At 34.5% G+C, this 18,368-nt stretch overlaps 1 protein-coding gene across 2 annotated transcripts; it reads right to left on the bottom strand.

Annotated features, from left to right (window-relative positions):
* On the bottom strand, positions 1 to 17,224 carry LOC127870868 (protein angel homolog 2-like). 2 transcript variants are annotated; one of them, XM_052413434.1, is made up of 7 exons: positions 17,141 to 17,224; positions 16,692 to 16,833; positions 12,332 to 12,534; positions 11,449 to 11,916; positions 7,830 to 8,059; positions 7,300 to 7,369; positions 1 to 3,565 (listed from the first exon to the last, which is right to left on the bottom strand). In XM_052413434.1, the coding sequence occupies exons 2-7, from the start codon at positions 16,811 to 16,813 to the stop codon at positions 2,601 to 2,603; spliced, it is 2,058 nt and encodes a 685-aa protein (XP_052269394.1). In that variant the 5' UTR covers positions 16,814 to 16,833; positions 17,141 to 17,224; the 3' UTR covers positions 1 to 2,600. The 2 variants fall into 2 exon arrangements, with proteins under 2 accessions (XP_052269394.1, XP_052269396.1); XM_052413436.1 differs by having other exon boundaries at positions 17,130 to 17,205.
* Positions 17,225 to 18,368: the final 1,144 nt, after the last annotated feature.

An 18,368-nucleotide genomic window follows, 5' to 3' on the forward strand; every position in this document is an offset into this window, starting at 1 on the left:
ATAGTTCAAAATCATGCATATGCCTCACTCCATAATTTAGTGAGTTTCAATGTGTATATTGGCAATTAAAGGTGTTGAAATATTCAGTATAAATAGTTGATACACAAAATTTCCAACAAAAATTATGCACAAATAATAAAATGTACCAAGTAATGATATCATGTCGAGTGTTCGATCACTTCAATCTTAATGTCAGACAACACGGGACCCATACACATTATCACACACATTCCTATAAACTAAATTCAACTAAAAAACTTTCAATAAATTTTTTAGTTTACAGATCTTATTTTCAAGGATTGCATTACTTTATACCAGGCAAATGTTACAACGCACCACAGAGTTTAAAAACGGTCGAAATTGTTAACTAAGTATATAAGCTCTCTATGGTCAACACAGATTTTTAAGTATCTTCTTCCGATATTTTGTTATGCACACATGCATGGGTAACTCAAAAGTTCATTGCTGACTTTTCGTGTTTAAAATCTTTTTTTAATCGTAAAGTAAATAAAAATTACCTTTTTCTATTTCATGCATATTTTATTTTTAAGTTTTTTTTAAAGTACCAACATGAATTAGTAGCATTTGTGGCACAAATGGTAAGTCTGACCCCACAACTTTAATTCCCCAAGATACTTGCATGTGTAATTTCCTTCCGTTCCTTAAAGGGACCTTTTCTAAGATTTTGGCATGTATTGAAGTTTGACATTAAATAATAAATGACATGTGTCTTGTTCTGAGAAAACTGGGCTTAATGCTTGTGCTTAAAGTGCCGTCCCAGATTAGCCTGTGCAGTCCGCACAGGCTAATCAGGGACGACACTTTCCGCTTTTATGGTATTTTTAGTTTGAAGGAAGTCCCTTCTTATCGAAAATCAAGTTTAAGCGGAAAGTGTCATCATTGGTGTTGTTGGTCATCAGTTTGGTCTTCTCTGCACTGATCTGCATGCCAAAATTTATGGAGGTTGTGTCTAAGCACTTCACTTAGTCCTCCAGCTCCTTTTCACTTCTGGCCAGGCCATCTATGTCGTAAGCAAAACGTAAGTTTGTGATTGTCCTGCCGCCAATGCTGATCGTCCCCTCGTGGTCTTCTAGGGCGTCAGTCATTATTCTTTCCAGGAAGATGTTGAAAGGGTGGGAAAGAGCAAACAGCCTTCTCTCACTCCGACTGTGGTTCTGAACCAGTCCCCAATGCTGCTATTGAAGTATATGGCACTTGTTGCATTGTCATACAGGTGTTGTATGACTCTGATCAGGTTGGCGTTGATGTTGTACAGCCTCATGGTAGCCCCATACCCTGTCGAAAGCCTTTTTAAAGTCCACGAAGACGTGGTAGAGGTCCTGTTGGTGTTGCAGGTACCTCTCACACATTATCCTGGGGTTGAAGATTTGCTCTGTTGTATTACTGTTTCCTCACAAATATCATAACAAAAACGAAAATTTGCGAATTTGAAACAATTTCTTAAACATTTTGTCAATTTACCAAAATGTGAAAAGGCCCCTTTTATGCCCAAAAATATCTGATAGTTTTTGCCATACAGTATATTGTCCTTACGACAGTGAACACTTTAATACTGATAAAATGGTTACAACTTTCATTGCCATATAATTAAGTATTAAGATTGAGGGTTCATAGGGAGTTTATTGAAAATAAAACAAACCATACCTTTTTTTTCAAATTTAATTACAAACAAATCAACATTTTGGAACATCATTGTGTTTAAAAATCAAAGTGTTTGTATACACATAACAGTTGAGATCAAACAAATAAAACATGAATGTGTTACATTGACTTGTTCATATGCTTCATTAGTCTGAAGAAAAAGTGATATTATTATGACATTGTAACCCTACATTTGTTCTTAGGCCACCCAATTATTCACAAATCAAAAGATTTATTAAATAACCACCCAGCTTGTTTGTTTACTACCAATTGACATGTTTATTAATGGTATCAAGCATTCCAAATCAATCAAAATACTTGCAAAAATATACAGTCAGGATTGTTATATTGAGTTGTCAAAAAACAGTCTTTAAGTCTCTATGTCCATTTAATGGCACTTTAAAATTGCGATCCTGAATAATTGTGTATGTTGAACTGCCAAATATTCAACGTAACTTCGCATGCTCGTTTCAATAGGTCCTGAGACCTCCAATATATCTAACAAAAATGGTTGCTGATTTGTATAAAAAAAATAAACATTTCAATAAACAGAGATTGAATAATCATGAGAAAATACAAGTTGGGACAGAAAACCACATCGACATAACTAAAAATTTGAGAAAAGTTTTTTAGATAACCATATTACCGTAATTATATTAAATATCCAAAGAAGGAAAACCTGGTTATTTTCCACTTCCACATAACTTGAGTGACTTAATGTTCCCAATCCTGAAAACCAGCGAAGAAATCCACCTTCTTCAATTAGTCACACACAAATAACACTGATGAACGATCACTAGTTTCTCAACATGAATGATTATTAATCATTGAATAAAATCATTAAGGCATTCTTTTTGCGCTGAACTAAAATGCAAATAAAAACACTTACACCATAAACAAATGGCTTAACAGTCAATCAAAGTATGTAAGTTCACAAGTTAAGTCAACAAGAACTGTGCTATAACAGACAAATGGTCAGATCCAAAATATCGGTTTGGCAGGCTTCCCATTTTTTTCAAATCCCTATTAGTAAGCAGTCCATACTTTCCAAGTAAACACAGATGTCCTTCTTGAACCTCGGCAGTCTCTACGCAGTTATTGAAGAAGCGCACCAATGCAGAATGTACTCCATAGAAAATGTAGTCCACGGTGCAGACAACTCGGCCATGGTGTGTGGTGACTTCTGGATACAACTGTCCATGCCTCATTACCCAGTGATCGTACACAGACATCAGTCGCAAATGGTGTTGCAATAATCCACTGCTCTGAACTTCACTTGAAGACTGGTGTTGCTGCTGATAATGATGGTGATAGTGTTGCTGCTGATTATGATCATGATGTTGGTCCCGCGCTCTCACCTCATGAACATACTGGCAATTATCCGTAATACCCATTTCCTTGGGAAAGAACTTTCTGTGAACCTTCTGATGAGAGTTTTTATGAAATCCCTCTTCCTGACCAGACATCTCGCTAATAGGCAGTCCTTCATAGTCCAGCCACCCCATGTGCAGAAACTTGTAGATCTCGCTATGCGGCAGCGAGTTGAAATCCCCACACATTATCACCGCTTGATACAGCGGACTTCCATTCTCCATTCTGTCAAAGGCACATTTATCAATTGCTGCAAGTAGAAGCATCAGCTGAGCAAGTTTTATGTCACCACGGCGTGGGTTGAACAACAAGTGTGTATTGGATACAACCAAAATTCTGTTTGGGTCAACTTTAGGTCCCAGTGGTTTTAAGCGCACAATGAGACCAACATTGTCTCGGTCCAGGATTGCGTGGTGATTGTTCTGGTATGGGACTTCCACTACATCTAAGAGGGAAAACTTGCTGAGCTTGTAGAATGTGGCACACCCGTCATTTTTATCACCTGTCCGCTTCAAATAGTGCCCTTTGTAACCTGAAAGAAGAAAACAATTAAGTCTTGCTGTGGGAAAATGGGGCTCAATGCATGTGGGAAGTATCATGCAATATAAGCCCGTGCAATCTGCACAGGCTCATCAGGAACAACACTTTTTGCTTTTATGGTAATTCTTGGCTAAAAAGAAGTCTATCAAATGTGACAAATAACCACCACCACCCTCCATCACATCTTCATTTGGTGATGCCATATTTGAAGGTTCAATTTAATTGCTTGTGAAGTCAAGAAGTTTTTGCAAACAAACCAACAGTGACTGGAATATAGCAAGGTATGGCAGGGATATAATTATGACATGACACGGAACATGAATAAAAGTAATGAAGTAATCAATACCCATGCATCCAAGGAACATGAATCAAACCACTTATCTTTCTTAATGTTATCAGTAATGAAGAATTCAATTCAATACCAATGCATCCACAAAACATGAATAAAACGTAATGAAGTAATCAATATCCATGCATCCATGGAAAATGAATAAAAGTAATGAAGTACTAGTAATCAATATCCATGCATACAAGGAACAAACCACTTCTCTTTCTTAATGTTATCAGTAATGAAGTAATCAATATCCATACATCCAGGGAACATGAATCAAACCACGTCTCTTCCTCAACGTTATCAGTAATGAAGTAATCAATATACATGCATCCGAGGAATATGAATCAATCCATATCTCTTTCTAAAGGTTATCAGTAATGAAGTAATCAATATCCATGCATTCACAGAACATTAATCAAACCATATCTCTTTCTTCACGTTATCAGTAATGAAGTCATTAAAGTAATGAAGTAATCAATATCCATGCATCCACAGAACATGAATAAAACCACTTCTCTTTCTAAACGTTATCAGTAATGAAGTAATCAATATCCATGCATCCACAGAACATGAATCAAACCACTTCTATTTCTTAACTTTAACAGTAATGAAATAATCAATATCCACACATTCAAGGAACATGAATCAAACCACTTCTCTTTCTTTATGTTATCAGTAATGAAGTAATCAATATCCATGCATCCACAGAACATGAATCAAACCATATCTCTTTCGTAACGTTATCAGAAATGAAGTTAGCAATATCCATGCATCCAAGGAACATAATTCAAACCACTCCTCTTTCTTCAAGTTATCATTTTTGAAGTTATCAATATCCATGCATCCAAGAAACATGAATCAAACCACTCCTCTTCCTTAAGGTTATCAGTAATGAAGTACATTAATCAAACCATATCTCTTTCGTAACGTTATCAGAAATGAAGTTAGCAATATCCATGCATCCAAGGAACATGAATCAAACCACTCCTCTTTCTTAGCCTTATCAGTAATGAAGTAATCAATATCCATGCATCAAAGGAACATGAATCAAACCACTTCTCTTTTTTAACTTTATCAGTAATGAAGAAATCAATACCCATGCATCCACGGAACATGAATAAAAAACACTCCTCTTTCTTAACGTTATCAGTAATGAAGTAATCCATATCCCTGAATCTAAGGAACATGAAGCAAACCACTTCTCTTTCTTAATGTTATCAGTAATGAAGTAATCAATATCCATGCATCCAAGGAACATGAATCAAACCACTTCTCTTTCTTAATGTTATCAGTAATGAAGTAATCAATATCCCTGTATCCAAGGAACATGAATCAAACAAGTTCTCTTTTTTAATGTTATCAGTAATGAAGTAATCATCAATTAAAAAGATAATGGTAATATTAAAAATTAACACAATAACTGATCAACAGAAAGTTAATTGATTTAATAACAACATAAAATGACCGAAAGGCTTTCTAAGTTTTGAATTTCTAATATAACTTTTAATCTTGTTTATTGATAATCATAAGCTGATGCTAGTCCTTGCATGTGCAATTGGAGTGTAAAATAAGTTAATAATAGAAATATAATTCTGTGATTTGGGAGTTCCTATATTAAACTGGAATAATTGTCTTGGATAGCTCCATTCAGTACTCACGCTGCTGCCAGACATTAACGCCAATGGCAATTATTTAATCTAACTGGCTATTATTTCTTAAAATTGTCTAGAAAAAATGGCGATTTTATCTGCCTACATCAAAAATAAATTTGCCTCTGCAAGTTTTGCAGCGAATGCAAAACGCCTGCAAATCGGGCCATCAAGCAGGAAAAATCGATAACGAGATTACCTGTGTACACACTCGACCGTGTATTGTCATACACGCGTCAATAACTTCTGCGACATCGTGGCTAAGAGCGTTTTTCTCAATCAGTGTCCGACAAAAGTTTTATATTTCGGAAAAAACGTCTTTAATCTCCCAGTGCTTTAACTGTTAGATTTTTTTGATTTTTTCGCCAATTATTATTTAAGCGTCACTATTAGAAATCACCGCGAATATTGTCGGCTGGTTTAGTTTTTCACGCTGTATTTTTCTGCAATTAGATTACGTTGAACATTGCTTGATGAAATAATTATTTAATCGCAATCAACTAATTATCCCCGTAATTACCGCTATTTTTGTCTGCTTCAACATTTCTTGATGTGTGATATTTTTTGTGTGTAATTATTTTGTTAACGTTGCTCAAATGATACCGTAATTGCTTTTAAGTCAGCGGGCGCTAATTGTTGTCTGCTTTAATGTTTCTTTATAATAAAGAAGCTGATTTTGTAATTTTTCTATAATTAATGTGTTTTTTTGGTGCTCAAAATACTAATTCACGTTAAAAACATTCGACACTTCTCAAAGGTAAGAAGTATGCAAACTTGAGTTTTGCAATGTTGCAATTATTCACGTTTTTGCTACTTTCTGAAATCCGTACCATTCTATGCATGTTGCAAATGTCCGCCATCTTGCAATTTTAAATTATGTATCTATGAGTAAAGTAAAGCAGTGCAATATCACATTTTAAAACAATATTTCAACCTATATTGATAACGTATTTGCAAGGTTACCGGTTTTTATTTTCTGCAGTCAAAAGATACGCATATTCTGTTTCATGTGCAAAAGAGGTATCTCGACATATTTTGGGACAGTCGTTTTCGGATACGGTACGGTTCGTCGATTTTAATTTACTTTCGGCGTTCTTTATAACATTTTTATAGAATGACGAATACATATGCGGTGTTACGGATGGTCTGGTTGACAATATTTCGTTTTGTTCTAACCAGAACTTGGACCTAGACAGACTTAAAAAATTGAACAATTTGAAAGGGCAGCTTTCTTATTTTATTAATAGTACTTTAATAAAAGTATTTATCTTTTTGTTTTAAAGTATATATGTTTGTAACTGAAGCTGATGTCCGGTTTGTTAAGTCACACCCACAACCTTTATTATATTCTTTATTGTAAAGCCATGATAATATTTTATAAGAAAATGACACTGATATTACAGTATGCTTGTTTTTAAGTATATAATATAACTTAAATCCAATATATGTACATTTGATAAAACATAGATAAGATGAGATTTATTGTTTTGTATTTCTTTTTGCCTTCAGTACCATTTTGAAGAAAAGTCCGCGTATGTTTTGGCTATTTTTTTTTAAGGAAAAAATGATGGCTATTATTTTCTGAAAGCCAGTGTGAGCACTGGTTCCATGATTAATTTGGAATGATTTTCAATCAGCCAAGATATAATTTATAACTTTTCTTTCATATTGATAACATTACAGTTAAATGTCAACCAACAAGAAACATCTAAATCTATAAAATCTCTATGCATGACTCCATACCAAGTTGCTCAAGCTCTGGTTTAAAGAAATCAAAGAAGCGAACATCTTCCACCTCTTGCAAGCATATAACCTGAAAAAAATTGTTGAGTGATGTAAAGATACAAGTCTCCTATACTACATGTATTTGTTTAAAATGAAATGTTCTTTTCTAATGGATGTGATTAAAATAAATTCATAACAATGGTTATTACTAGGAAAACAAACCGGTAAAATGCACATGCTAAATGGAAATGACTTACGCCAAGTGATAAAACCTAACACACAATTATTATGAATTCAGATTTCAGATTCGCTATGGGAAGTATGCACTGTTTTTAGAAGTAAACGTTCACATATATCCCTGGCTTAGTATTCAAGGCATGTGTGGATGTTAATGAATGGAAAAAGGAGTCACAACTATAACTGCATTAAAAATTCATTTATAGCAAAATCAAACTGAATCAAATTGAGAATATCCATTAAACAATTAAATAAGACAGTTCACAGGTGTGATACAATTCAAACAACTAAGTACTGTGATAACTTCTTACGTCGGAAGAATGATGGACAATCTCTTTTAGAAGGCGATCTTTCCTTTTGTTCCAGTCGAGGGCAGATGGAGAGCTGTGGGCATACAAGTATCTGTTGTCCTCCAGAAGTTTCTGTGCAAGGACATTGTAACTCATCACGGAGAACTCGAAGCCTCTCTGCCTCTCTGGCCTCTGTAGATAATAGCGACCCACCTCCGTGTACTCCCACTGTCGACCTTGATACCAGCTTCCTATAAACAGGGATAGGAATCAGCAAGACCCCAGTAGCAAATGACATTTTGGGTTGAGCACAAACATTTTCTCAGAAAACTTATGTCCTTGATACAATACTATACAAGGGGCAAAATTGTCACAAAACCAGGTTTTCAATTTGAAACAGCTTCTCTGCTGACTAATTTTTACAGATGTTGAAGTTTTTCTTTAAATTACTTCATTTAAACTATATTATGTTTTATGTTATTGAAGAAGTGCAAATGTTTTACTCATCAAGTGTAATATAGGAACAAGTAATGTTGTGGCTAGGAACAAAGTACAATTTACTGTTGGATGTGTATGTGAAAAGTGAACAACAGGTCCAGGTAAAAAATTGCAGAACAGGTGTTAGGAATAATGTATTTGCCAAAAAACACAATCACCAATAGTAAAAAACAAGAAACCGTCGGAGACAGGTGATGCTCCCCAAAGGTTTTTTTGTCACAATATTGCACTATATATTCAGATAAAAGGAAACATCTTGAGGGGCATAACTTTGGACAAAATAATACGATGGATGGTTTAGCAACTTAAAAATTTCAAAGGACCATAACTCTCTAAATAAATCATCTAACCAGAACCCACAAATAACATGTGCATCTCCTCAAGGTAGTCAAGCTTCCCAAAAAGCTTCATTGAATTCCAGTCAGTAGTTGGGGGGACAAGAATTGCACTATATGTACAGTTTATAGAAAATTTCAAAGGGCCATAACTCTGTTAAAAATCATCAGACCAGAAACGGCTGATAATATGCACATCTCCTCTTGATAGTGAAGCTTCCCATAAAGTTTAATTGAATTCCGGTCATTGCTGAGAAATAGCCCGGACAAAAATTGTGCACGGACTAACACACGTACGGACAGACGAAGCGGCCACTATATGCAAATACTTCCGCCAAAAATTTTGGGGGAGCATACAAAATTATTTATCATAAAAAGAAAGGTAACAACCAAAGTATTAATCCAAGTAGTCTAATTATTTGTGCTTGCTAAGGGCACATGTAACAGGATTAGCAAAAGAAACCCTGACCTTGACCAACATGACCTTTGACCCCATTAAAGTGTAGATGTTAATGCAAGGTATAAACATACTAAATATTGAAGGCATCGATCCAAAAATAAGGGCTCTATGAAGAAAAGTATAAAAATGTATTTTAAGCTAGAGTAAAAAAGCCCATTCAATATGCGCCAGAGTATTTGATGATAAACATTTGTGAAAGTTTCATTAAAATCCGTTGAGAAATAAAGGAGGAGTTGCTCTCGGAAGAAAATGTCAAAATCAATCTATTTTTAGTCGTGGCGACCTTAATTTTTACCCAATTATAAAATCCCTACAATATACGCCAGGACACTTGGTGACAATCATTTTGTGAAAGTTGAGAAATGAAGGAGGAGTTGGGCTCGGAATAATTGTTCCGCCACCCTGCCCGCCGACATTCACCAATCTAATAACCAGTTTTTTCCTTCGGAAAACCTGGTTAAAAAGCATTATTTGTCATCCAATTATTGCTTGAAGCTCTCACTACTCAAATAACTAAACCTCAAATGTCCAATCAATATTTTGGTTGACGTGGAAAACCCTACAGGTGCTAATTTCAAAGAGTGGATTCGTTTTATTTCATACTTTCATCAGGTCACAACAGATTGAAAAATGCTTTCCCAGGATTAAACCAATAACTGAGGCATTTTTACTTGTAACTTAAGCTACATGTACCGGTAGCTTGCTGCTAACTACCCTAATTTGTGTTGGAAACAAAACAACTTAAGCATTTAACAAGGCAATGTTTTGTTCCTAAAAAAGCATTCTTTGCTTCTTAGTCTATGTGACCTTGGCTGGTTACTCACAGAAGAATGGACACACTCAGCACTAAATATCAAGGATTCTAACCAAGCGAATTTTGCTGTGAGTTACACAAGGACTACATAATGTGACTTCTAGAAAATTTCTGCGTACAGGCATTCCTACGGTGGATTATTTGTGGCTGTAGATATATACAGTAAATAATCCTGTGTTGGATTTTATGCGTACATACGCAAATCTCTTAATAGGGACGTGGAAAATTTCTGCATACAATTTTTATGTGTCTGTACAGAGTTTTATAAGACCCTGTTGAATAATTACATACTCGACAAAGCAGGCACATGAAGAGGCCTGGTTTCTTGCTGAAAGGAAAATGAGAGGCTGAAGTTATGTGCGCATTCAGTGTTTTCAACTTGTTAAATCCAGTGTTACACACACCGCATGTGAAGTCCTTGCTGGCTCTGATGGTGAACCATGATGAGCATTCAACAGTGCTTACAGTGTACTTTGGTTCGCTCATCTGATTGTGGCCAAGTAGGTAATGCTGCGTGCAAGTTCTTGGACTCTCAATTACACAATCACACTGCTCAAATGGAAAAATCACAACAATGTTAGTGAAGAAGGCAGAAGGATTCTTGAGCACAGATGGTTCTCTCAAATATCTCAGTTTACCATGTTTATCCTTTGTTACCAGACTGGTGCTATAGTGTTTCTCCTTATTCATATGTGACTGCATGTCGGCATTCAAGAGACACATGACTGAACAGTAACCACATTTAAAGACATTCACTGTCTGCATGTCCATTGAGCTGTTGTTTGGGAAACGAAACACACAATGTCAATACACCAGAATCTCCCCATATTTCTTTTAAAGAAGGTCCATTCTCAGCACATTCTGATTCTAGTTTTTGCTTTGCCTGTGGCAAGCCTTTGTCTTCGGCTCTGTTGAAAGTAAAACACCTCACAGGTTCTTTGAAGACAAAATAACATTGAATTCACAGTTTGTATTGTTTGTGTGTGCAATTAAAAGATGATGTAGTAAAGAATTGATATCATGAAAGACAACCATTTCATAACGACAACAAATAGAGATTTGCTCTTCACCTTCTTCAAGCTGTGGCCATGGGACATGACGAAGAGAACGACAATGGGATATGTACGCTTGGGCAGTACGAAGGGATTTCCTGCATACTGTGCCCACTAAATCACTTTTAAGACTAATAACAAACTCGTTCTTTACTGGAGAAAGACCATAGCAGAACTGTGCGTGAAACTTTGAGCAGTGAAACTTGGAAAAATAAAAAAACACACTCTTAAATGTCTGGAAATACTTTAAAACAGACTGGACAAACAGCCAATACAGTTTTAAACATATTTGCTTCAACTGTCAATGGACTTAAGCTGGAATGTTGTCTTCCTATTTCACCTGATAAATGCAGCTCACATGGAGTTGCCCGGTAGTGTCTGTCTCTAACCAAATGTTCATGAACCTGCAAAGGATCAATAGTTGTATATTCACAGAAATAGCATTTATAAACTACATCCAAATGAGCATCGCCAGACTTACCACCAAAGATTTCTCCATTTTCTACAACACTGACATCAAGTTCACTATCACTAGCTAGATCATTTGACACAACAGTAGGGATCACTTCTGCTGGACTTTGATCATTCTTCACTTCTATAACCTCTCCATTGAAATCCTCAACATCCTCTGAATCCGATATCACAATAATGTTAACCTCTGAAACCCCAATAACTTTGTGATCAGACACATTAATTTTATTACTCATGGTTTTAAATTTGGGATCAGTTTCCTCGGAACCATGTTGACAGCCTGCGCTCGAAAAATTGACATTTCCAACTATATCTTCTGCTGTAGTATCTTTGACTCCTTGTGCATCTTTGCATATAGCTGTATCTGGGTATGTAACTGCCGCTGAAACTTGAGATGTTCCACTACTCCCAGAATTAACAGTTTGCAAATTGAATCTCCCCTCAGAGGTCTCACTTCTGGGTTCCAATATGCTTTGCTCTAAAATGATAGACTTTAAGTATCATAATTGCTTTTTCATTCATTTTTTTACTTGATGTTGTTTTTAATTGATTTTTAAGTAAACAAATAGAAATAAACAGCATTTAATTATATTGACATAGTCATATTAAGATAATCATATTACTGATGATAAATGTAAAAGAAACAATGTCATGTTTCCAAATAACTATTGGAAAATTTACAAAATTTTGGGAATGGAACAATTAAAATCAGCTTGAAGCATTATTAAGTTTAGAAATCAAAGTTTTAGAACACATCAAATAAGTTCAGAAATCAGAGTTTTAGAACATTCCAAATGCATTGGTATAAAATCTTCTCAAATCATTAAATCTTTCCATAAAAAGCAAGCTTTGTTTAATTGAAAACCTAACATAATTAAGTTATAACAGTTTACCTTGGGAGACCTGCTGATCATTTTCTGCATTATCATCCATATTTGGAGCAAGACCTGCATCAGAAAAGTATGTGGAATGATGTCCCCAGATGTCACATGGACGTATATTATTCATGCCTGTCTTCTGCATTATCCGGCCCCAAACAGAGCCTTTTTGTAGCTGCACCCTGGTCTGAAGCTTATAACGGGCTTTCCACAGACACCTAATGGGAGGAAAAATGTGACTTAATTTGACAAAGGACTCCATGAAGTTATCAGGAACAAATTTAAGTCCCAAGTTATTACTTAATATAACTGCAAATAAAATGTTCTTTAGTGTTGAACAAATGGTTGGTATTTAGTCACCTTGGCACGTGGTTACTTGGGCATCGTAAAAAGTGCCATTCCGGCACTACTGTTTATCCAGTTCGGCATTCCAGTTAGTCACTTTGGCACTGGTATATTACCAAATACTTAATTGATGTTCAATCAGTTTGCAAATTGTATACGCAAACCACGTTTGCCACCTAAAGTAGTGTTAAACAAGAGCACCGCAAAACGGGTGCCAACGCTCGCCATAGTCCAGCTTAATGACATCTTGTCCAATCATGTACATGTACAAAGTCTAGCTCAATGACATCCTGTCCATTCATGGACATAGTCCAGTTTTATGATGCCCTGTCCATTTAGGTCTATAGTCCAGCTTAATGAAATCCTGTTCATTCATGTACATAGACCTGTCCATTTATGTACACTGTGCGGGTGCAGTTTTGAATAAATGAAAGCTTGTCAGAATTTTTTTTTTAAGAGGTCACAGTGACCTTGACCTTTGACCTAGTGACCCAAAATGAGTGTGGCGTGTAGAACACATCAAGGTGCATTTACATATGAAGTTTCAAAGTTGTAGGTGGAAGCACTTTGATTTAAGAGCAAAATGTCAAGGCTTTAGTACTACGCCGGCGGACGACAGGACACGATGAGCTGGCTATAACAATACCTTGGGTTTTCTCCGGAAACAGTTGAGCTAAAAATGAAAACTTTACAAGAGCTGTCAGAGGACAGCATGCTCGACTATTCGAGTGCTTGACAGTATAACGTAAGCCATCTTTCAAAAATAAGGAAAAAAAGATTATTTTTTTTTTGGGGGGGGGGGAGGGGGGATTGTGGGCTGGGACGTAGGGGATGGTTTGGGTGGAGTCCATTATGGTATGTCAGGTAAGTGTTGTTTTGTCAAAGTAAGAATCAAATGTGATCATAAATAAAGAAGTCATGGAAATTTAAGCAAAATTTATTAATTTGACCTTGAGAGTCAAGGTCATTCAAAGGTCAAGGTCAAATTCAACTTGCCAGGCATCTAAACACAAAATTTAACAAAATATTCAAAGTTACTTAGACAAAAAAGGGCCATAATTCCGTTAGTAAGCCAACCAGAGCTATGCAAATTGCCCTGTACAGTCCCCTTAAGATAGTTAACGAGTTTTCCAAGTTTGAAAGCAATAGCTTTTATACTTTAGGAGTAAAATGGACCAAAACACAAAACTTAACCAAATGTTCAATTATATAAGTATAAAAGGGGCCATAATTCTTACAAAATGCTTGAAAATATTTGAGGTGTTACGCAAACTTTTACATAGATTTATCAATAATATGCATATTCTAAGTAAAAAAAGGCCAATATTCTTGATACAGTTGTCTGCTCTTTTGTCAAAGGACATATGAAATATTTGAGGTGGTATGCAAACTTTAACATTCCAACGCTCACACACACAGGAACACTGATGCCGGGTGGAGTAGGATAGATTACTATATATATTTTGTATATAATAGTCGAGCTAAAAACGTATTTAGCCTCAGTTGGCCAGATCAAAGTTTAATAGCAATTAATTTTAAAAGGCCAGCTAATTGATCCATAAAGGTTTTGGTATAATAAGATATAAGCACTTTCATAATTTGACGATTTAAATGGTATATAAGCAGTGCTCCAGCTAGGATTTGAAAAGGGCAGGGGGGCCATTTTGTCAAAAGGGAAATTTCAATACGCAGAAATTTGTAAAAACAGCACTTTGGAGCGCGTGTTCGTATCTGGAATGCTCCCTGTTGCATATTTATCTTTATGTGATAAATTATTGTTAGAATATATTATTTCCATTATTATTAAACCATGCAAATAAAATGTCTACAATGAGGAATAAATTAATTACAATGTTATAAGAGATTTATTCAAAGGGCAGGGCGGGGCATCGGAAGAGTAGGGCGGAGTTTCGGGAGGGCAGGGCGGGGCGCCTTTCAATTTAGGCTTGGCAACACAGAACCTGCAAGAATGGTAAGTTAAATTATTGTTGACCACTAAATAAATAATTGATATATAATCTAAGTAAATAGTAAAATAGAAAAGCAACAATTTCATTGTAAAATTATTTCAAATTTTTAGTAAAATATATGTCAGTAAAATTAGCAATCAATACAGAAAAGCAACGATTTAATTGTCTATTAGTTCAAATTACTTGTTTCAACTATAAATGTTTTACATGTTTTGTATTTTTACTATCAAGACAATTTCACTTTTGTGTGTGTCTGTTTAAAAAATATTGCCTAATTTTGCCTAAAATATAGACCATCAGTACTTAACTCCCTTTGCGATATTAGAGTATTTTAGAAAATATTTGAAAATTGTGACTCTATTATAAAATAAAATTGAAAGAAAAAGATTTAATTGTATTATATTTTAGCTTTAAATTGATTGTTTTTACTTTAATGACCCACCGTAATTTTGCAGACATAATTGTTCTTTTATTTTCAAAGTTTTTCAAAATAGTTGTAGTAGATAAATATATATACATAAAGTACATCTTTGTTGTATTTTGCTCTGTATATTTGTTAAACAATTTTCAGAACAGAAAAATAAAACTGATATAAATTCAAATTTTTTTTTTTCTATTTTTTTGTTCCTTGTTTCAAGAATATATAATATTAATTACTAAGGTTAAAAAATGAAGTAAGTGTCGAAGCGTAAGTATTGATGACAATACAATTTACTTTGAAATATATATTTTTAACAATAAATTGATTTAATTCATTATTTATTTAAAACAAAGTTACTTTTTTAAATCATTACAATGAGGATTGCAAGGTTTATATTTAGATCATTTAACTATTATTTATTTCCATTTCCCCAAAAAATATTATATTTTGTTATCAAATATTAACTAAGTGCCCAAGCGTCTAACAATCAGTCATTACCGTAATTGCTCTATGTTTTCGGACACTCTAAGTTTTCGGACACCTCTTTTTTTAGCAAAAATAATTATTTTTCGTGACTATTAATTTTCGGACACACGAGTTTTCGTCCATAACTAATGTCTCTAAGTTTTCGGACAGTATATTTTACAGCGCTATTTTACCAAATTTTGGCCCTGTTTTCGATATCAAATGACACTTCGATCATGGGGTTTTATAACCAGATTAACATCATAAAACATGGTATGTGCATGCCTGAGGGCAACGGACCATTCCATTTGCGTTATTGGGTAAATAACCATGTAAATCGGTATTAAACAATGGTTTCGCCCGATAGCATAAGCGTTATGACAGTTACCAGGGGTAGTGCCAATTATCAGTTCCATTATCTACCGCAATGGTACAACCCCTTCTCAGTAAAATAACTGTGATAAATTTTAAATGCTTCAAAGTGTGATGCACACTATTGCAAGTTTTACGAACAATGGAAGGTGTTAGACAACAACTATTGGAAGTGAACAAACAAAAAATGCATAGTTTGCTTTTGTATTGCGTTAACTACAGGTTCATACTAGCGAGTATCGGTACATCACATGCTCATCTTTGAACTGGTTGGTCAAAGTACAACCTTGAAGTAACTTTTTGTCAAATAAATTAAGCATTTAAAATTATTTAAATTGCAATGCAAACATATATAACTGTAATTTATACTATACGGCATGGTATTTAACAAGCGCGTTCTATTACCGGTAGTCGTTGATACAATTGACGCTATTTTCGGACACTTCAATTTTCGACTCTAAGTTTTCGGACACATGTATTTTGTGAATATTTTTCGTATCTAAGTTTTCGGACGCGAAAAAAAATTATTATTTTTAAGTGTCCGAAAACATAGAGTAATTACGGTAAGTGCCGAAAGATCTTACTTCAAGTGTGGAAATAACTTCAGAGTGTCGAAGTAACTTAAGTCAGAACTATACAGGTGCCGAAGTGACTATGTTTCCTAATGGTTTAATAAACAATATTATACATGAATGCTACGGTATTTTTGTTAGGATTAAATCTTTAAAAAATGTCATTTTTGTGCTTGAACAAAATTTCCTTCATCCTAGTGAGACAGTGATTGCATGGGGCAAAATAATACCTTGTGTCATAAAATCCAGCATAATTTGAAAGTTTTACATCTTTAGGTGTCTGCCTTCTTATCCACGACCTATCACGATTTAAATTCTGCCAGGTATGCATATTATCATTCTGCTCTGTCATAATTCAAGGCCTTTGGTTTCCTTAAATAAAGAAAGAAAAAAAGAAAAATACAATCTTAGATAAAGAATTGTAAAAATATATTAATTACGGTAATTTTGCATGCACACACAACTACTAGGAATGTATTGCACATAGAAATTGACTAAAGAAATTGCAGATGTCCGAATGTCAAATATCCGAATACATGGGATTCCATGTCACAAAGACAATGACAGGAAACTTCATAACTCGGATATCGTTAGCTTAAAAATGGTTCAGTTGCTATCAAAAATATTTTCTTTTGTTTCTCAACAAAATAATATATTTTACAAGTTACCATCGTCTAACTCTTATAAGTATTTAATGAAAACAAAAACTCCGGGCAAAAACTTGTTGTTGTTGTTTTATCTAAGTATGGCGTCGTTGTCGTTGTCGCCTATGGTCTCAAGGTGCTGAGACGACTGTTGTAGTCATTTCCATCTATGTGCTGTAATTTTTTTCTTGTTGCATTTTCAGTTGGTACTATTTAAAAAAATTATTTTATTGACATCTCAATTCGTTTTGTTTCCATGATGAATTTGCCAAATCAATTGAACAGTTTTTCTTTTGCATGTAATGTGATGTCCAGTATTTCTCCAACTAAAGTTGCCAATATCAGAACATAATATATTAATTCTGTGTAATATTTCTTCAGTTCTGTATTGAAGCCTTGATCTTTCTCGTGAGTATTTTAAACAGTCAAATATGAAGTGTTTTATAGTTTCTGGTTTCCTACAAACAGCACGGAGCGTATAGGAGGTTTTTGTGTGACGTCACAAGAGGGGTTTTCCGCTACTAAAAATAGATTGGCCGTCAACTTCTCGATCGCGGCCAATTACATTGTATCAGAGTAAAGGTCGTCGGAAGGCTTAATACTTACAATTTCACAAAACAAAACTATCAATACCCGCATTCTATTTTTAAGTAAAACTTTAATAAATGATATTTCAAAAATAATAAAACATATAATAATTTGAATATTACTATAAATGGTGTGGATGCGATAGTGTTATTTTTCATCAGCGATTGAGATTAAGTGTAAGGGGTGCATTGAATCAGTTATAAAACAAAGCCCAAAAATAACTCAATACATTTCAATCTTGAAAAGAAGTTTTAATTTTATTTCACATTGAATTAATTTTAGTTTCGTTTGCATTGAATGAAAATATTAATAAATTTAAGCATTCAAATTGAAAAAAAAAACACCTGAATATTTTGCAAATTGAAATGTCTTTGGATGTACATTGAATACTCTTCTGTAGTGATACTGAGCGACACAAATCTAGCATTTTATGATACCATAAATCCACACATTTAATTTATTTTACGCAAGTATTTTATATCCCTATGATGACCAATCGCGATTGCTTGTTTTAATGATGATGTTTCGAACACTGCAGTAACGCACGATCTTTACACATTATAGCAGAGTTTATATTTGCAGGTACCCGTTAAATACGTTAATTGTGTAGCAGTGAACTTGTACAATATTTTAAATGTATAGTTATTAAACACTTTATTGTTATGTTTACACTGG

This window comes from Dreissena polymorpha, chromosome 3 (genome assembly GCF_020536995.1).
Source record: "Dreissena polymorpha isolate Duluth1 chromosome 3, UMN_Dpol_1.0, whole genome shotgun sequence".
In the NCBI taxonomy this organism is placed as follows: domain Eukaryota; kingdom Metazoa; phylum Mollusca; class Bivalvia; order Myida; family Dreissenidae; genus Dreissena; species Dreissena polymorpha.